The following is a 20,283-nucleotide window of genomic DNA, read 5'->3' as shown; positions in this document are numbered from 1 at the left end:
ATATCAGACCAGGCCTTGAGACCAAAGATATGAATACAAACACACACAGACTCACACATTGGAGGAAACCTTCAAACAAAACTAAGGCTAGCGTGGAGGTTTAGGGGGTTGGGTTTGACAGTAGAGGGGAAAATAAGAGAAAGAAGGGGGGGATGTTGAGGGGTAAACAGGGGAAAACAGAAGAAAGGGGAAAGAAGAATGAAAGAAAAGAAAAAGGAGTGGAAAAAAACAAAGACTTACTTGTCTCAAGTCGATGAAGGCGAGCAGCAGAGTGTCCCCCTGGAAGCCAGGCACCGGGCCGGCCCTGGCAAACCCTGTGGGAAAGAGAGAGGGATAAAGAGAGCAGGGAATTCGCCATGGAGCGGGAGATTGGCAGACGGATGACAGCCGGGACAAGGGGAGGACAGGGGGAGGTTCAGTGGGGGCGGGGGAGGTGAAATGGAAGGGGGCTTTGAAGGTTTTGGGGGTGCTGGCAGAGGGGGTGGAGGGTTCGTTGGGTGGTTCAGAGCAGAGTCATGTCTCTCGGTCTGCCACCGGCTTTGTGCGGCCCATTCGGTGGAAAAAATCATCATCAAACTCTCATTAATTCTCCCCAACGTTGATCTGACAAGCCAGATAGAGGGGCTGTGTGGGGATGAGGGGGCAGCCTTTACCCCATAACCTGAGGCCTGACGGCAATTCCCATGAGGCCGCTCTCCCAGACCAGTGGCATGGTACTTAGCGAAGGGGCTGACAACACTTGTGAAAAGCCAATGGGCTGGGGGTGTGTGGGGAGTGCAAGAGTTGTAGAGGTTTCTGAGGGCCATTGGACCTTTCTGTGCCTTTGGACGGGAACCCGTAAACAAGCGGCTTCACCATTCTGGAAAACGGAACATTTGACACGCGGAGACAAAACAAGCCGGGGCCAGAAGAAATCCTTTTCACCTCGTGATGCTGCATGCCTTTCTTGCCTCTCACGCAAATTACACGCCTGCCATCTTTATTTCTGACCCCCGCAAACGCTGAGCCAGCGACTGCTTACCCTTGCGCTTTTGTTGCTGAGTCTCAGCCCGAGACTTATGTCGATTTTGCGAACTTCCCCATTCGCCTTTTTACAGGAGAGAGACCTGCGGCAAAGGCGGCATGGTTTACGTGACGCGTGTCAGAGCACATCTCATCAAGATTCAAGAACAGGGACCTCTAGGCTTTCACCTAACTGCCACATTCCAGTGTAAAGCCCTGTTACTGACTACACTAAGAAACCTCTCAAGGGATAAGCAAGGAAATGCTGTCAAGACCTTTATGCTCCCCAAAACCAGCTGAACTGAACAGGAAGCAACTTTTGACACCCTCTCCCTTTGAATGTCCAATCGCTCGCTCCTGGTGTTGTGCAGGTCAAAGAGGCGCAGGAGACACGAGAGAGGCCAATGTCAGTTTAACAGAGCCTCTTGTGGGCTTGAGATAATAATGCAGTGGCATGATGACTGCTAACATTTAATTGGGAAAAGTGATTAGAAAGCATTCTATTATATAATATGACTGATTATTATTATATATTATTATTATAATAATATGACTGAATGTCTAGTTGTACCTGAAAGTACCCAAATGGCAAATTTTACCCCAAAATACCCAATCATAAAATAACAGATTACGAAACGCAGTAACACTTTACAATAAAGTTCAATTTCTTAGAAGCATTAGGTATCGTGAACTAATAATGAATACACTATTGTAATTTTTAAACCCTGCTAAGACTTAAGTAAACTCCTTATATATTCTTGTTAGACCCCTTCCTCAACTTGGAATGCTAAAACTGCTTTATACCCACTCCATAATATGGGGTTCAACATATTATATAACAGCCCCTCCAATTAGGGTTATAATAGCTTGTCACTAGTGTATTATACTTGCCCCTATAAGGTTTAAAGTACCTTAAGGAAAAATATGATTACTCTAAGGTTCTTATGTGCATGTTTTAGGGGTACAAAGTTGTCCCTTTTAGGGTACTGCCCCAGTGACGAGCTGTTGTACAATTTTTGCAACTTTTTTATGACAGTGAAACCATCAAGATGCTTGTCCACACTTTCAATACTACACATCACGACTATGTTATGACCTTCTTCTTTCTAAAGCTATTTCCAGACTTCAATACATTCAAAACACAGCAGCCAGAGTACTCACCTGCACTCCACAGTTTACTAATATTCAACATTACACATTTTTGGGCCTGCTTATGATCAAGCTTTATGCAAAGAAATATATTTTCCAACCCTTCTGAAACTCTCCAAACTGATCCTCATCATTTTCTCTCTTCATTGTGCCTTTATATCTCCCTCCCTCTCTATCCCACAGCGCAGTCACTTCCAAACTGTTGATAGACTGAACCACAGACACATCATCTGTGCATTCAAGTGGTTACATCTTTAAGAAGTTATTTTGGTTTTCCATTATGTCCCAAGACCCATCATTGAAACTTCCAAAAAATGTAAACACCTCATTCACCAAGTCTCAAACGGAATGAGTGTATGAGTATGGGGGGGGGGGGGGGGGGGGGGGGGGCTTTCTTATTACTCGAATGAGATTTTGATTAAAAAGCTCAGTTTTGTGGTTTGAGTTGTACAAATAAACAGGGGGTCTCTAAAAATGAAAGTAACCACTGGTAATCACAGGCTGCTTGGTAAACCAAAGCAAACCACAAGAAAAAGGTGTCATACAGTGTAACTGATGTGACCGTTATATGACTGGGGTTATTTTCTCTCCCTCTCTGTGACCTATGTGCGATAAAGTGCTCTGGCTGAGGATCAAGGGAAATCCATTAACCATACGGGGTTAGGTGCTCAAAGGCAGTTTTAGCTGTGGTCACACGCAAAGCCATGAGGAGAGATGAGCCAAGTGACAAATCTCAGATGCTAGCCAAAAATGCATACCCTTCTCTTCTCACGTTTTACTCTAACTTTCAGCTTAGTCTTTCAGAAAGTCACATGGGTGTCCAATAAGAAGTTAGTTACAGCGAAAACAGCATTGTGGCTTGATTAAATGTCTCCAGTAGGATTCGGGAAATTTTAAATTGGGCCACACCAGGATAAAGTACAATCATGCAATCAGGTTTGAGGAGGATTATGAATGTCACTGAGCTTTTACTTAAACTTACTCTCACACTCTTTGACGTCCACGTTGAACTGCTGCAGGGCTCCCATAGACACTTGCCTGACATCAGCCTCCAACAGCAGCTGCAGCAGGGAGGTGGAAAGGTGTTTACAGGCTGACATACATGCCGTCTGAGCCACCTTCCCCTAGAGAAAGAAGGACAGATGAGAGAGAAAAACCAAGAAATGTGAGGTTCACATACTGAGTATCTTTCCAACAGTATAACCCTCTCCAATAGGTGTTAAAACTATGGACATTTATTTTAATTGTTTACATGTTTCTCTCCTCCCTCTCCCTGTCCAACTGAATATCATCAAATAATCATTTCATTCTCTTGATAGTCAGAATCTGCTGCATTCTGGTCTCTAATGTAGTCTCCATGAGCACTCACAAGAAACACTTTTCATATTGTATTTACAACCACAAGAGTTAATGCTTACATGCAATCTCACAAACATAAAGAGGGGAGCTTAGCAGCATATTTATGCCAGGAGAACCGCAGTGCTGTTTAAACATCAACACACGTTCACCGTCACACACGCTGATACACACACACACAATTCAAGCTCCAAGCCGAAAACCTCAAATATGCCCTTGTCTGCCGTCCAGCGCCTTCCTGACAATCAGGCTAATACTTCAGGGGAGATCCAAAGCTATTAATATGACACTAAACCTTAAAGAAAACAGCAGACTGGAGGGCCAAGAGTCTATGTGGTATTTTTATCTGATGGGGTCAAAAAATAAAAACAAAACACTATTATACAAGAGGACTTCCTGCACATTGGAAACACTCGGGCAATAAATCTAGTGAAATGAAGGATGAATACACAGTAAATCCATATAAGAGAGAATGAGAGATCTTTTTTATCACTTTTCTGTCCATGTGTGATGGGTAGAGAATGGAGGGAAAAACAGAAAGCAAGACAATGCCCTCTTTGCTTCAGTCCTCTCCTCCTTTTCTCTTCTTCCTCTGTCTTAAATTAGAAACTACTAGCATTAACTAACTAACTGATGCTCAGGTTCGGTCTCTGACAGCTTAAAGGCCTTTAAGGGGACAAATAAAAATAAATAAATAAAATAATATAATATATAACCTAGACCACTTCTCAACTAACTGCACTTTTCTAAACCACATCTATCCAACTATTCCAAGGTTGTTCATTACATTAACTATGGACACGTTTCACTAAGCGACATGTTTCGCACTTGTGCTATCCATCTTTTTACAAAATGAATGGCACTTCTCTATATATTAAGATTTCTAATGCAATGAACTTTTCTAAGTTTCTAAATACTTTCCGGGGTCACTGTACATTGTGAACACAAAATCTAACTGCAGCAGCACAGCCCCGACATAAGGTTGTTCTTACGGAATCAGAGGGCAAGGATTGGGGAGGGTTGGCGTCACCACAACATCAGCTGGCCATATGGCTGTGAACTTCAATTAAGCTTCTTTGTACAAAGTCATATAAAGTACACACACGCACCTGACCGACAAAGACCTGAATGGTTCGGTCAGGTGGGGTCAACAGGAAAAGCTCTCCCCTCCTCTCTCACTCCAAAAAGAGGATGGAGGCGTGTGATTGTGTCCTATGTGGGGTCAGGCCCCATGTGAAATTGCTTTAATCCATCTCCTCCAGCTTCTGAAATACCTATGGCCTATGTGTTAATCTACAGTTGGCATGGATATAAAGAGTAGAAAACGGTTTTGTGCATTCAACGTGACACTTAACATAACGTAGCACAACTACACATATGCACACACACTTCAGTCATATTTTGTCAGCCACTAATCAGGCTGAAGCACTAGCTAGGTGATTATAGATGATTAGAGTGCATGCACTGCACTGCAGTGATTAAAAAATAAACACACTTGTTTTCCGGACTCCCGTCTCTGTATGTTTAATAGCCATAATAAATCACAGAGGCCAAAGTAGTAAGGGTTGTTTCTGTTCTTCATGGTGGAATGAAGACACACACGGGTACCTGTCTCCTACTGGGGACATTCTAATCACTCACAGGTCTTTTGGTCTGATTGGAGTAAGGCGTTTGTAAAAAAAAAATTTTTTACAGCAAATAGAGTCATAAGCAAGGATTGAACATTCTGGGCAGGGGTGAATTGATTCTCTATTTCCTTATATTGATATATCTGTATTCATTTATACGTGCATTCCTATTTTCTGCTGCTTAATTGAAGAAGCATAAAACTTTTGAAACCCACATTCATACTGGACAAAAGCAAAGAAACCACATGAAAGAGACTGAAATTGATTGATTTATAATTCAGTTTTTATCCAAAGCAACTTATAACACTATATTAGACAAGAAAACAAGAAAACTTTTCTATAATATATATATATATACAGTTTCTCACAAAAGTGAGTACACCCCTCATATTTTAGCAAACATTTTAGTATATCTACTTAAGGGACAATACTATAGAAATGAAACTTGGATATATCTTAGAGTAGTCAATGTGCTGCTTGTATAGCATATATTTACTGTCCTCTGAAAATAACTCAACATACAGCCATTATTGTACAGCAAAAATAAGTGGCAACAAAAGTGAGTACACCCTAAATTATAATAGCTGTACATCGTTTAACCATGGAAAGCCACATGTCCTATTCATCATGTTCACGTTTTTGTCTGCTTGACAGGACCATACAAATTGTTGCATATTGTATTAGAGCAATTCAAATTTGTGCTTCGAGTACAATTCTCTCATACTGACCACTGGATGTTCAACATGGCACCTCATGGCAAATAATTAGAATTGTTGCTCTCCACAAAGATGGCCTAGGCTATAAGAAGATTGGTAACACCCTGAAACTGAGTTACAGTACAGGCAAGGGTCATACAGAGGTTTTCCAAGACGGGTTCCACTCGTAACAGGCCTCGCAAGGGTCAGTCAAAGAAGTTGAGTCCTCGTGCTGTGCGTCAGGTGCAGAAGATGGCTTCAAAAAACAGATGCATGAGTGCTGCCAGCATTGCTTTAGAGGTTGCAGAAGCGGAAGGTCAGCTTGTTAGTGCAACAAGTCGGTTTGCATTGCCGTCGTCCCAGAAGGAAGCCTCTCCTGAAGCTGGCTCACAAGAAAGCCCGCAAACAGTTTGCAGAAAGCAAACTGTCCAAGAGCATGAATTACTGGAACCATGTACTGATGAGACCAAAATAAACTTGTTTAGCTCAGATGGTGTCCAGAATGTGTGGTGATGCCCTGGTGAGTAGTTCCAAGAAAACTGTGTCTTGCCTACAGTCAAGCATGGTGGTGGTAGCTTCATGGTCTGGTACTGAGGAGCTGCACTACATTGAGAGAAACATCGATTCCAACATGTACTGTGACATTTGAAGCAGAACATGATGCACTTCCTTCAGAAACTGTGCCGAACGCCATGATAACGACCACAAACACACCGCCAATATGACAACTGTCTTGCTGAAGAAGCTGAAGGTGAAGGTGATGGAGTGGCCAAGATCCCAGCAAACAACCAGTGCAGCTCTGGTGAATTCCATGCGTAGGAGGATTAAGGCAGTGCTAGATAACCATGGTGCTCACACAAAATATTGACACTTTGGACACAGTTTTGGACATGTTCACTTATGGCGCTTTTCCACTACACAGTACCAGCTCGGCTCGGCTCGACTCGACTCGCCTTTGTTTTGTTTTCCACTGTGTAAAAGTTGTACCTGTACCTGTTTTCGGGTACTTTTTTTCGTACCACCTCCGGCGAGGTTCTAAGCGAGCTAAGGCGATACTAAAATGTGACGTGAAAACAATGCCGACTGCTGATTGGTCAGAGAGAATCGTCACTATTCACTGCGTCATCATTGCACGCGCCAGATGGAGTATCCAGAATAACCCCGCCTTTTTTAAATAGTTTAGCCAGAGATAGTTACTAAACTTACTACTATTATTATGGCAACTCGGAAGAATACGCCGTGGTCAAACGAGGAGGTGCAGACATTCCTTTGTTTGGTTGCCGAAGAGAGGATCCAGCGAGAGCTTGATGGGGCAACGAGGAACGAAAGTCGTCGCTATGACGACCGGGTACTATTTGTGGCGATACTTTCTGCAATGGAAAACGGAACGAAAAGCGAGCCGAGTCGAGGCGAGCCAAGGCGAGTCGAGTCGAGTCGAGCTGGTACTGGTAATGGAAAAGCGCCATTAGGGTGTACTCACTTTTGTTGCCAGCTATTTTGACAATAATGGCTGTATGTGGAGTTATTTTCAGAGGACAGTAAATATATACTGCTATACAAGCAGCACAATGACTAATCTAAAATATATTCAGGTTTCATTTCTATAGTATTGTCCCTTGAGAAGATATACTAACATGTTTGCTGAAATGTGAGGGGTGTACTCGCTTCCGTGAGATACTGTATATATATATATATATATATATATATATATATATATATATATATAACATAATTGAATTGATAGTCTATAGCTAGATATTTGCTAGCAGTAGCACATAATAGCATCTTAAATGCTAAGATTTACATGCTCCTTCAACCAAAGCAGCAGAAAATAATTAAATCAGTCCACAGTCAAACAAAATGCTCCACTCTTCTCCACAATGGTAACCCACTGTAATTTAAATGGTTCTAAATTACTTGGTCTCCCCTTTTTCTCAAAAAACCCCCATAAAATAACACTTAATTTTAACATTTATTATCTTAATTCAACCATATGCAAATTTTTCTGGGAACTAACAAGCCAGTTTCAGTTAATGCAACACAATCAATCATGTAATCCAACACAAACGGATGAAGTAAACTTAAATATATGTAAAATTTAAGTTTACTTAATCCATTTGTGTTGGATTACATGATTGATTTGTGTTGCATTAACTGAAACTAGGCGGTGCTTGTTAGTTAGGATTTTGTACTGTTAAGTTGAGACAATTACGTGGACCTTAATAGAAAAAAACATTTCAAGTCAAAAAACACAATTATTATAAGTAAACTACATATAAATATATTATTTAAAGTGCACAACCTTCCTCGTTCATTTTTTTGCGTGTGTATATATATATATATATATATATATATATATATATATATATATATATATATATATATATATATATATATATATGCAAAATATTTGCTTTTAATGACCCTTCAGAATCAATTAACCAATCAAAATATGAGAAGAATGATCTATTGGGAAGAAGAATAGATTAAACTTAGTTAAGGTAAAATTAATAAATTATTTGGCAATCTCCAGCATATCATGGAATATGGGTATTATAGTATTATGCAAAAAAGTGCATAGAAAAACAAAAAGCCCACAAGAAATACAGAATACATTGACTACAATGTAATCAGTTATTAATATTTTGTTGGTTCTTTTTTTTTTCATTACAGCAGCCATTCTCCTGGGTATTGACTTTGCGCATTTGCACATGCAGAAGTCCTGCATGATTTATCACAATTGAGGGTTTATAATTGCCAAAAGGTTTTCAATGGCTTTAAGGTCAGGGGACTGAGGAGGCTACTTGAAGACGTCAAAATGCTGAGCATGATAGCACACAACTTTGTTGCATTCGTGGTGCGTTTGGGATTGTTATCATATTAGAAAATACATATTTGCTCTCCAAACAGATCCTCCATACTTGGCTACATAGTGTTCAGCAGGATTCCCAAGTATTAGTTCATTTTCAAAGAGCCAGCAACTTCAAACACCTCCTGCAGACATGGGTCCCCAATACTATTATGTTTCCCCTGCCATGCCCCACGCATGCTTTTGATATTAAAACACTCCAGTCATCTCCTGTGAAAATACCTGACAGCATATAATGGTAGGTCGTTAAATTTTTACTCGTCAGACTGCAGAACATGGCTCCAATCTTCCATACTCCAATCTTTATGTTCTTTGGCAAATATAAGGTGTTATTTTTGTTTGCAGTTGATAAAACTAACAAATGCTTTATTTACTGTTATACAACCTCTCAATACAGCCTCTTCTAGCTGTTGGCTTACAGTTCAAGATGAAATGAAGGTTTCTCACAATTGCCCATTTTATCCAGATCTTTAGAAGCTGTTTTGAGGTGGTCCCACATTCAGGTGATTTTCATCCTTCTGTCAAAATGCTCACCAGCCACAACACTTTACAGCCTGCATGGTAGTGGTCTCACTGTGCTTTGAAATAATTTTGTTGACCTTGTGACCATTCACATCCAGCACGAGCAATATCCAAAAATATTTGACCAAATGTAACAATTTTAAAAATTCCCTCCTTGGCTGCAGAGGAAAGATCCTTCCATTTGGCCATTTTCACTAAAATCCACAAAATCAATACATGTATGGTTGAATCCCGGCTACATGTATAAATCTGAACAGATTAGCTACTTTCAACACTTAAACGTTGGAGCCTTCGTTCAAAGATATGCGTTAAGGGCCTGATTTAAACGTGGCACACCCCTCTCACAGTAGCACATTTGTTTTACAGTTCAGGGCAGGGGGATGTTAACAATTAGTTCAGGGGCTCAAAGGAGGGAGTGGAAATCAAAAAAAGGAAAGAAAGTAGGAAAGGGTGCCATGAGTGAACCGTTAGATTTCTGCTTGCGCTCCTCCTCTCCAGTCACCAGTTAATTAAACAAAGGCTCATCAAAGCCCTCATTAAAAAATACTCAACAGCAATTGGCTGTCAAAATAAACAGAACACATGGTACAGTGAGACAGAAAGAGAAACAATAATAAAGCAAGAAACAGAGATAAAGAGGAGGAGGACTACAAGAACAAGGGGTTCTGGACACTGGGCCAAGGTTAGATTTCTTAATAACAATAATAATATGTTTGAAACGTCACAACACTTCTACAAACGACCCCAACACGCACCACATGCGGAGGACCCCTGAGAAAACTCAGCATGGAGTGTGTAGGCTCTCTCAATGCACTCATATTTCAAACGCGCCGACTTATTTATGCAACACACACTGATTCCTGTTTGCAAAAACAACGAATGTACACTCACAACATCCTAACAAGAAGCAGAGACTATCACTCGAGAAAAACTGATGCCTGTCTGCGCTGATTACACTCTGGTCGGAGGAAGGGTGATAATATGTGTTGAACTTCCCGACACCATGCTGCACCGTTCCAGCATTTCACAAACACAAAGGGAAAACAAAGACACCAGGCCAATGAGTTTGGAGCTCAAATCAGGCTTCAAGTAAATAATGACAAATAGTGTTCGCCTTACAAGGTGCTTGATGATATTAATATGGAAAGCCTTTCTGTTACCTCAGGGTTTCCACAGCTACATTACAGAGGGCCAGGAAGCATATCAAAAACACACTTTTTGACACATTGCTTTGGAAATGAATAAAAGAGCTGTTGTAAATGTTTTAATAAAAGCCAGGCAAAATTTTCAGAAAATCAGACGATACGGTGTGTGATAAAAATATCCCACTTTTTGGAAGGCTTTTCAAAGATTACTTGCTTGATTAAATATCCCTCATTCACACTAGACGTGTTTTCATTCATCAAGTATTTTTATGCAAATTTTGATAATGATAAATACTTTTCCAAAATTTGCATTAAAAATTATTTGAGGAGGATAAATGTTTTATTCTGTATGAAGATTTTGTATACTTGAACAGATGAGATGGATAGGCTGCTCTATATGGATTGTTTTTGCAATTTTTTAAATGAAAGCGATAATTTAAATTAAATTAAATTCAAAACTTAAAACTAAGATGGAAAAACACGTGATGATAGTGATTTGCAGCAACAAAGAAATCATACACTAATGTTCAAAAGTTTGTGGTCGGTACGATTTTTTTTATGTTTCCGAGAGAAGTCTCTTATGCTCATTTATTTGATCTATTTATTTTACATAGTAAAAAATGTTATATTATTAAATATTGTTATGGCAAAGCTGAATTTTCAGCAGCCATTGCTCTAGTCTTCAGTGTCACATGATCCTTCATAAATCATTCTAATAGGCTAATTTGGTGCTAAATAAAAATTTCTTATTGTTATCAATGATGATTTTGATAACAGTTGTGCTGCTTATTGTTGTGTGGAGACCGTGACACATTTTTTTCAGGATTCTTTAATAAATAGAAAGTTCCAAAGAACAGCATTTATTTGAAATAAAAATATTTTGTTACATTATAAATGTCTTTACTGTCAAAAACAAAATCGTACTGACCCCAAACTTTTTAACGCTAGTGTAAGTCACTGACATTCAATGTTGGTGATTTAAGGCAACACGAGCAACTGCAACAATTGATGATGTGATGTAGCTGTACAGAGTTCAGCATCCTTCAAATGTACAGCAAAGAAAACACGACTAAAATCGTGAGAGCTTGATACTTTCAAGCAGCAACAATCAAGACGGGCAAAACCACTTCCAAATTAAACAAACAAAGCCAATTCTACTAGCAGATAGGGTGGACGTCTATATTGTGGCTGCATCAGACACTACAAGATAAAGCTCCTCATATGAGCTGCCACATTTTCAGAGCATTTTGCCAACATCAGCTCAATAATGACAAGTCAATGCATCAGACACACACTGAATATTAAGCTTGCACACAAAGGTTTTATGGATCAGATAGCAAAAACACTCAAAATGTCTGCCGAAGAATGTCAGTCTATGAACAGACCACCATGTAACAGAATATTATGGCAAAAAGGCAGCTCCTAAATCCAAAAGTGCCCTGCCAGTCATTCAGTTCCATCAAGAAAAACTGTAAATTGCCATCATATGATGCTTTAAGTTGTCGGTTCACAGTATATAAACATCTACTGTCGCACTTTAAGAGGATTGTTTACTTTGCATATAAATCTACGCAAGGTAACATTGTCGGTGCAAGGCACACAAAAATCTCACCAATTATTATCTGAATTCTATGGTAAAAGTCTACAAACAAATACCTTAAGAACCTAAGGGACAAAAAAAGCACTATGAGTAGGTCAGATGAACACCAGGCAGCATGCGGAGGTACTGTGACAAGAAATGGCCAAAGTTATTGCTGAAGTTAGACCACACTGCAAACATACTCACCGGTAGTGTGGCGTGCTCTATAGAATTGCCCTACAGAAGATAGATAAAGACAAAATTTACGTCAAAGGTCGAGTTTATGACTCCCCCTTGGTTCAAATGTGAAGTCGGTCAACCACTCTCCCGTATCAACTTGGCCGAACAGTTAAAAATCAACACTGAAAGTCCCCCTGAGTGTCAAAGATGGTTTGTGGTCGGGTGAGAGAGGCCGAGCAAGCGAGTGTGACTGATGGGACTGTGGCTTTGGAGTCATTATCAGAGTTTTTGGCTATGAAGTTGATGGCAGGGTCGCTTCCACACACACAAACGGTCAGCTCTTGACCTTTCCTGAAAACCATCAGGAGTGTGAACTGGGGACATGGTGAGGTTACGCAGATGGGGCTGAGTGAATCAGGATGCACTGTGTTCACATGTAGAGTTGGAATGTGCAAACACAATAATATAAGCAGGATTGCTTGACTGTACATCTGTGGTTCGCTGTTATGCGTGTATGTGTAGATGGAGAAAGTGAGACATTCAGCCTGACCGTAACCTGACCCCGGGTCGTACAAATATTGCCCCCTGTTGGTGAAATTCAGCCAACAATGTGAGCACTGTTTTACAGTGGGCTGAAAGGGTCGTACTTCTCTCTTACTGAAAGCTTAGAAAAAGGGCAGTCAGGAATTTAAGAGATTACAGGAGCAAAGGAAGCAGCATTACCACTACCAGCCCTGGATCAGAGACAATCCCACACAGTCATGCCGACACGGAGAGGTGTTTGGTTGAGGCCCATAGGGGGGAAAGCTCTTAAATACTTTGATTGTCAGAAATCCCTCATGACAGGGGTCAGGACCGGGCTGTGCCAGTGCTAGACTTCCTTCACTAAAGCTGAGACCTAAGGTCACGCCACACAATCTCTTTAACTTCATGTCAGCTGAGCCACACAGACGCTTGCAAGCCCAGAACACTCCAATCCTCTTACTTGCTACGACCCTACTTAGCTTTCTGTTGAAGTTCAAGTGTACTGTGAGTACAATCTTCTTTAAAGTGATGGAGTCAAATAGGGGAGACGACTACAAGCGCAGTCAGAAAATGCTGGATACAGGGATGGGTTATGGCCCGGGCCAATAGAGTCTTAAATTATTATTAATTTATTGATGTATCTAAAACGCAATGCAAATAATCAACAGAGAATCGCAGTGTGTGTCTGAAAGCTGTTTGCAAAAAAAGAAATTGCCTTGCTGTCACAGCAATAAGTGAAATTCCAAGTTGCAATTGCAGAATGTAAAGCCACTATTAAAAGATTCAATAACATCTCAACCCCCGAAACCTTCTTTAAGTTCTTGTATTGCATACTGTTTAAAAAAAGCTTGTGCTGTATGCCCATCTTTTTCAAGGTAAGGTGAGTTTAAGATGGCGCCGAGGATCCTCACAGAACCATAATCTCTCCTTGGCTGGGTACAAATAATATGCAATTAAAAATCATCTATGTAATCCATGTCCAAAATAATGTGTATGTGGACGAAATACTCACGGGCAGGTGAGTGAACACTGCAAAGGTGCTACAGAGGAAAGCAATGAGGTCACTCAGATAGTCACTGGCCTGTCCACCTCCCTGTACTGCCGTCCAATCATAATCAGCCAGCTGCAAAAACTGGTCAATCTTTTGATTCAGGTTAGTGTAGATCTCCTCTTCAGCAGCATGCCTTGCGTCCTATACAAAGAGAAGCAAAGAATGAAGAAAGAAAGAAAGTACTAAACAGGCACAACATGCATGTAAAAAATACTAAATAATAATTTCAACAATCAATGGGGAGAAGGGAATAACACCACAAGCAACAGGTTCCTACCTTGAAGGTTGAGGTTCCATAGAGTTTGGTGGCATTAATGGTGTCAGGAGGCACGTTGGTTATGTTGGAGATGAACCCTTCTAGGTAGTGACAGGACTGCTCCAGGTGAGTGGTGTTTATGATGATCTGAACCAACTTTGGGAATCAAATGTGATTAATCAATTTTGACTGATACAGCACAATTATTTACTTGCTGAAAATAGTGAAGATTTGTATGCTTTTTAACTATCAGATTGAGACCTACATTGAAAAAAATGGTTTAGGATTTACTTAAAACTCAGTACTCAGAAACTGCTAGTAAATTTCACAAAGAATTACAAAGAAATGGCAGGAAACACAATGCATTTAATGTGAAATTTTGAAGTAGAAAGACTGAAACAGAATTTTCTTGTAAAACCTATTCCAATAATCTTTGTTTTATAAAGGGTATGCATTGACGTCACTTTCCCGCCAGGACATGCCCCCTTAGCCGGACTGAGTGGCAAAACATCCTGCAACATGACCAGCTTTAGTAGGGGAATTTGCGAAAACGGGAGCAAAACAAATGATTATCTGCTTAAATACTGTAAAAGCAGTTGGACTCGACAGTGATGACTACTCACTAAAGAACCAGTGGTCCGTGGACATGTGGCCAGGAATCAGTTTCCTAACATTTTTATGTGCCAGGGAAATACATAAAGCAAAGCATGTGAACGCTGTATCTACTGTATCACTATACAAAATAGGTAGATCTAAAACTCGCACAAACGGCAGGTTGACACAAACTCCATTTGCAGTACGTTTGCGGTGCGTTGCAGTACATATGTGATGCAGAAGCTGCACACGCTTATTGTGCTTTCACATATTCCGCTTTTGCAGTGCGCAACTGATCCGCAACTACACCACAAACACAACATTTAGTCATTATTTTTATTTAAAATCCAAAAGTTGTTCCACTGAAATCCAAAAAATCCACTGAACATGTTTCGTCAGCATTGCGATTCTCTTTGTACACAGCACAGTTATACAATCTTTCATAGAAGTATTCAGGTTTAATCACACTAAATGTAGATAATGTATTATTCAATGCATTACTTCTATATAGATTTATAGGCCTATATTAGGTTGCTCAAGCAACTAGCAAAACATTTTAAATCACAAACATTTTAAACTAAAACTTTAAAAAACAGCAAACTCTCACGCCTTTTCTTTACTATTTAAATCTTTATTTATTTTTATTTAGAGATAGTTTTTCCACCTCCACATAGAGAGGTCGCCTGATTGAGGTAAAGTGTAGTTTTCCTTGCTTTAGCCCAGGTGAAAAGCCATATGTTGACTGTTTAATAATATGCATTTATGGTGAAATTACTAAATTTTCTTGCCAATCCATGTCTATTTTTATGTGAACAATGCACTGTCACTTTAAATTCAGCACCGCAAATCTCGATGCGTAAATGATCGCTGCACTGCTGCAGACGCTGTTCCTGGAACACATTTCCAGACCACATCAATGTGAACGCTCTAACCTGTTAATGTGGGCATGAAATAAATATGCACTGCAAATGGAGTAAATGTGAACCTGGCATAATAGACATAACATTATGACTGTCTATATAGGTGCTTGGAAACATTGTGTATTGTTAAGCGTGATACAAATCTATTTGATGAAATACAAAATTCAAGTTCAACAGCAACACTGCCACTTAGTCTTTTTGCCACTCAGTAGGTGTAATTGCAGTGACATCATGTGCATACCACCCTCCATTTCCAACTTTGAAAATATTTTTTTTAGTGTACATTAACGTTTAAAAGTTTGGGTAAGTAACTTTTCTTTTGGAAGGAAATAAAAACATTAAAAGTATCATAATTGACAATTAAAGACATTTTAAGACAATTCTAATCAGTAGAAGGATTTCTGAAGCATCATGTCACTTGAGACTTGAGTAATGACTGCTGAAAATTAGCCTTTGCCATTACCGCATTAAATTACTTTTATAAATTATTTTAATGTTAAAAAAAGAAAACAGTAATTTTAAATTACAGTAATATTTCAAAATATTCCTATTTTTACTGTATTTTTGTTCAAATAAATTGGTCTTGGTGAGCTTTTTGAAACTTTCAAAAACCTCCAAACTTTTGAGTGGTAGTGTTTATCACTTTGTAAACAATTTAAACATGTTGATACATTAAGATTTTTACATCTAACAAAGCTTTTCTTTTAGTAATAATGCAACTTTTTTTATCGTAACTTTAAAAAACCACATACTACGGTCATCAAAGAGAAAATCAATGTTTGGGGAAAAGATTCTAGAGGTATGAGTAATAAGCAAAAGTTCTACGTGGGAGTAATTCTAAAGGGGAAAGGGTACGGAGAGAAAGTCAAGGGTATGGTTAAAGGGACAGAGAGGGTTTGTCTGTGGGACGCAGACCTAGAGCAGCTCTACGTTTAGTTAGATGGTCTGTGGTGCCGAGGTCCACAGGCAAGGCAGGGCTGTCAGCAGCAAGGCGCTGATGCGCATTGGTGCTAATTGAGCCCAGATCCGCTCTTCCCTCCCTCTCTCCAGTCATGGTGCTCCGCACAGGGAGGGAAGCCTGATGCAGAGCCCGGGTCACACTTCCACACCTCCACCAGATCCGGGACAGGAGAGGGGTAGGAAGGAGCTTGATATCTGATCGTGTGTGTGTGTGTGTGTGTGTGTGTGTGTGTGTGTGTGTGTGTGTGTGTGTGTGTGTGTGTGTGTGTGTGTGTGTGTGTGTGTGTGTGTGTGTGTGTGTGTGTGTGTGTGTGTGTGTAATAGAGGATGGATACCCGACCCGAGCCCGGCGGGTTCGGACAGATATTTAGAAATGATGTTCGGGTTCTGGTCGGGCTCGGTCACATCAGCGCGATATGGCATTGAACATTTTAAATTTAAAACCGCTTATTATGTTGGTAGCCAATGTGCCTGAGCTCGGACAAAAAAATTCGGCCCGATCCGCACTCTAGTGTGTAAAGGTAGTAGTAAGACTAGACTTTGCTATGCAAACTACCTGAAACCAATAATAAAGCCTTGACTTTTCCAAAATACAACACTGAATGTCTTTCTTGCTTCCTCTGCTATTCTTTCATAATTTTCTCATCAGTGGCACCCATCTGAACAGAACACATCTGGATTTTAGGGGTCATAAACAGACCTGACTGCAATCAGAATCAGCAGATCGGAGAAGAAACTAACCACATTTGAGCGACAAACACGGGGAGGGTAAAGCAGGGATGGAGTGAGAGCAAAGTGGGGGGAAAATGACAATGTCATTTTATCTGCCTTTCACTGTTGCGAACAATCCGCCTCAGATTGGGCTTTGACCTGAAATGTTGTTTAGATATAGCAACTTTTATGGGTTGTTTCTTTAATAATAATGAAAAGCTGCTGAGTCTGATCATCAATGTAGTTGTTCTTTTTTGTTAGCGCTTCTTTGCAGGCAGACAATAGACTGGATAAGATAATAACATGCTATAGCTTGCAAAATGTAATTCTTCAATTTCACATACAGTACATAGTACATGTTTTATATATTTGAATGAAAAAATAAAAAATGGCAGGTAATTAATAATCTATAGGAATAATAATTAATAATCTGAGCTACTGGTATTCACCAAAACTGCAGTTGTTGCCCATCTTGAGTGAGAGAAAAATGGTACTAAAGGGATCTATCTACAAGATTTGGATATAATGTGACAAGAACAGTTGTCCAGTGATGTCTAGCATCTTGAAAACTGAGAGTCCAGACAGAGACTCTCTGTTGAGATTGGATTGAAACTGAGACAGCAAAGGACATCAATAAAGAACAACATAGATGTGTGCAAATAATCACAGACACAAATGGAAGAGAAAAAAGAACCTCACCTCTGCCAGTCCTACGTTTTTCTTCTTTATGGCATACTGTAGGCAGTGGCTAAGGGTTCTTGTGAGCAGGAGATTTGTAGATTTACGGATCATGTCATCAATTTCTGTTGAGCTGAACATGAAAATTCATCTAATTAGGAATACAGTTATTATAAATGCACATATTTATGTCTATAATGCAAATCCATATCCACATATTTAGGATTGGAGGAACATTGTGGACCAAGTGTAACGGTATGGGGTTGTGTCTTGCCCCACCAACACCAGATCCCTTTTATCCTTTTTAGATTATATAAAATATCTTACATGTTTTCAGTAGGTTTTTTTTAAAATAAATAATATTTTTAGAAATAATGCACATTTATCAGAAAACACAATAATGACATTTATACTGTTATAAAAGTTTTCCCATTTCAAATAAATGCTGTTCTTTTAAAACTTCTAATTATCAAAGAATCCTGAAAAAAATGAATCCCGTTTTCCACAAAATTATAACAAGCAAAGCACAAAATCAGCATATTAGAATGATTTCTAAAGGATCATGTAATGGCTGCTGAAAATTCAGCTTTGCCATCAGTAAATTACATTTAAAAGTACCAATAAAATATAATTTTTTTATATTTAAAATTATAATACTATTTCACAATATTGCTGTTTTTCTATTTTATCAAATAAATCAAGCCTTGCTGAGCACAAACATTAAAAATCTTCCCGACAAAAACATTCTGAAATTGCTATATGCATTTTGTGCTACTGGTATCGTTGAACTCTTATAGTGGTGTAGCAGGGTGAATGATTTTCTTTCAGACCCAACATAAGGAGTGCAAAATCACAAGCAAGATGTTTTTGCAGTTGTTCTGAATCACATAGAGTCCTATGTGCTCTAATCTCAGCCTCGATACTCCACCTCCTCTGAGAGTCAAAAGCACAAAGTGGAAACAAACCGATGCAAGATTCTAAGATGTACACACATGAACACTCACAGACATGGGCGAGATTTAAAACCACTCCTCAGGGCCCAATAACACCCTCTGGGTTTCAGTAAACGCATGTTCCAAAAACGAGAACAACCACACACAGATATTACGGTTTAAATCAACACGAAGGAAAAAGAGGAATATCACTTTTCTTTATTCTTCTTTTCAATGATGGGGGTGGGGAGGAGTAAAGGGGCTAATTTTGTCAGCCAGCGGTCCTGTGCTTGTTAGTACGACTGCAGATGCATCTTCTTCTACTCTCCACCCCCCACCCCACAGACTGGTTCAGAAATAATTAAAAAGAGGGTAAAAAGAAAGAAAGGGAGAATATGTCTCAAACGTGTCCATCAATATGAGCCAAGGCCCAGGGTGCAACAGTTTTCCCCCTCGATCTGGGCAACAAACGCATTCCTCGCAAATTACTAAATCGTCTCTCATTGTGCTGAGAAAAGCAGAGGAGGAATTTGAAAAACGTTCCTCTCCTCAGCGGGGGAAAAAACTCTGAGCTCTCTCCGCTGACTTGGCAAACAGGAGAGCTGAACGGAGCAGAGAGTTGGAGGTCAAAAAAGGGGAGAAATGGAGGTGCTATTTAACCACAAGATGCTGAGAAGTTGCTTGCAGACCTACATACAGATTATAATATTAGCATCAACTTTAACACTGCAAATTCATGGTGACTGAGATATTTTTTGTTTTGTGAATTTTGTTCAAATTTCAGCAACAGGAATGTTAGGTTACAGTCATCAGTTAATGGATTTTGAATACCATAACACGGCTCTGATCTTGAACATTACAATATGGAAATGTTCCTAGTATAGAGTTGAACCTCAACGAGGGAAAGGCCTGGCTTTAAATTGAGGACTGAAAGCGAGGCATTGGTCTTTTGTGACAATCTGGAAACTGACAGTGTCTGGATGAATCCAAAAGCCTCTGGCTATTCCTCATTTGAAGAGGGAGGGGGCTGGAATACAGAAAGAGAAATTGTAGTCTGATTAAACACAGACGTTTTACTGGCATTTACGTTTGATTTATTCATCCATTCAACTCTCTCACTTATTCAGTGAAAATTAGGGTGGGGGTTTGGTCTGATAAACAATGATCTGAGAGAAACAGATGAGAAGGGAACCAACGGAGACTGAAAATGTCCAATTAACTTCATTGGAAAAAGAGAAACTAAACAGAAGAAGAACGCAAGACAGATACGGCTCCCTTCGGTTAGTACAGAACTTATGTTTATTAGCTATTCAACCATCACAAAGAGTAATGTTACAGCTAGCTTTAACTCGAGGGTAACTTCAGGTTAATATGGTAAATGCACATTTGTAAAGCGGCTCTCATGAGTGAGGTCTAAAGTTCGCTGGACATGCATTGGGGGAGTCACATACATTCCTGACGTCTGGTCTCCAGGCACCTGCACATGGACTTGAGCCCCTTACCTCCTCCACTGACCACATCTCATCTCAAT

The 20,283-nt window shown here is 39.7% G+C and overlaps 1 protein-coding gene across 8 annotated transcripts in view; it reads right to left on the bottom strand.

Annotated features, from left to right (window-relative positions):
- Positions 1-20,283, bottom strand: part of exoc6b (exocyst complex component 6B) — a 111,503-nt gene that overhangs the window by 29,074 nt on the left and 62,146 nt on the right. For 3 of the 8 annotated variants that reach the window (XM_077228223.1, XM_077228227.1, XM_077228224.1), the window contains 6 exons: positions 17,842-17,953; positions 13,979-14,113; positions 13,663-13,842; positions 12,153-12,182; positions 3,134-3,275; positions 241-314 (listed from right to left, as the gene is read on the bottom strand). In XM_077228223.1, the coding sequence (XP_077084338.1) occupies positions 241-314; positions 3,134-3,275; positions 12,153-12,182; positions 13,663-13,842; positions 13,979-14,113; positions 17,842-17,953 (673 nt within the window). The remainder of the gene's footprint in view (positions 1-240; positions 315-3,133; positions 3,276-12,152; positions 12,183-13,662; positions 13,843-13,978; positions 14,114-17,841; positions 17,954-20,283) is intronic. The other 5 variants (XR_013203631.1, XR_013203632.1, XM_077228225.1 and 2 more) reach the window with 3 other exon arrangements.

The sequence above is a fragment of the Siphateles boraxobius genome, unplaced genomic scaffold, assembly GCF_051911475.1.
Source record: "Siphateles boraxobius isolate OS27281-9 unplaced genomic scaffold, OSU_SipBor_1 130, whole genome shotgun sequence".
NCBI classification, from domain to species: Eukaryota; Metazoa; Chordata; class Actinopteri; order Cypriniformes; family Leuciscidae; genus Siphateles; species Siphateles boraxobius.
Note: the sequence above shows the minus strand (reverse complement) of the source record. Positions and strands in the feature narration are given on the sequence as shown.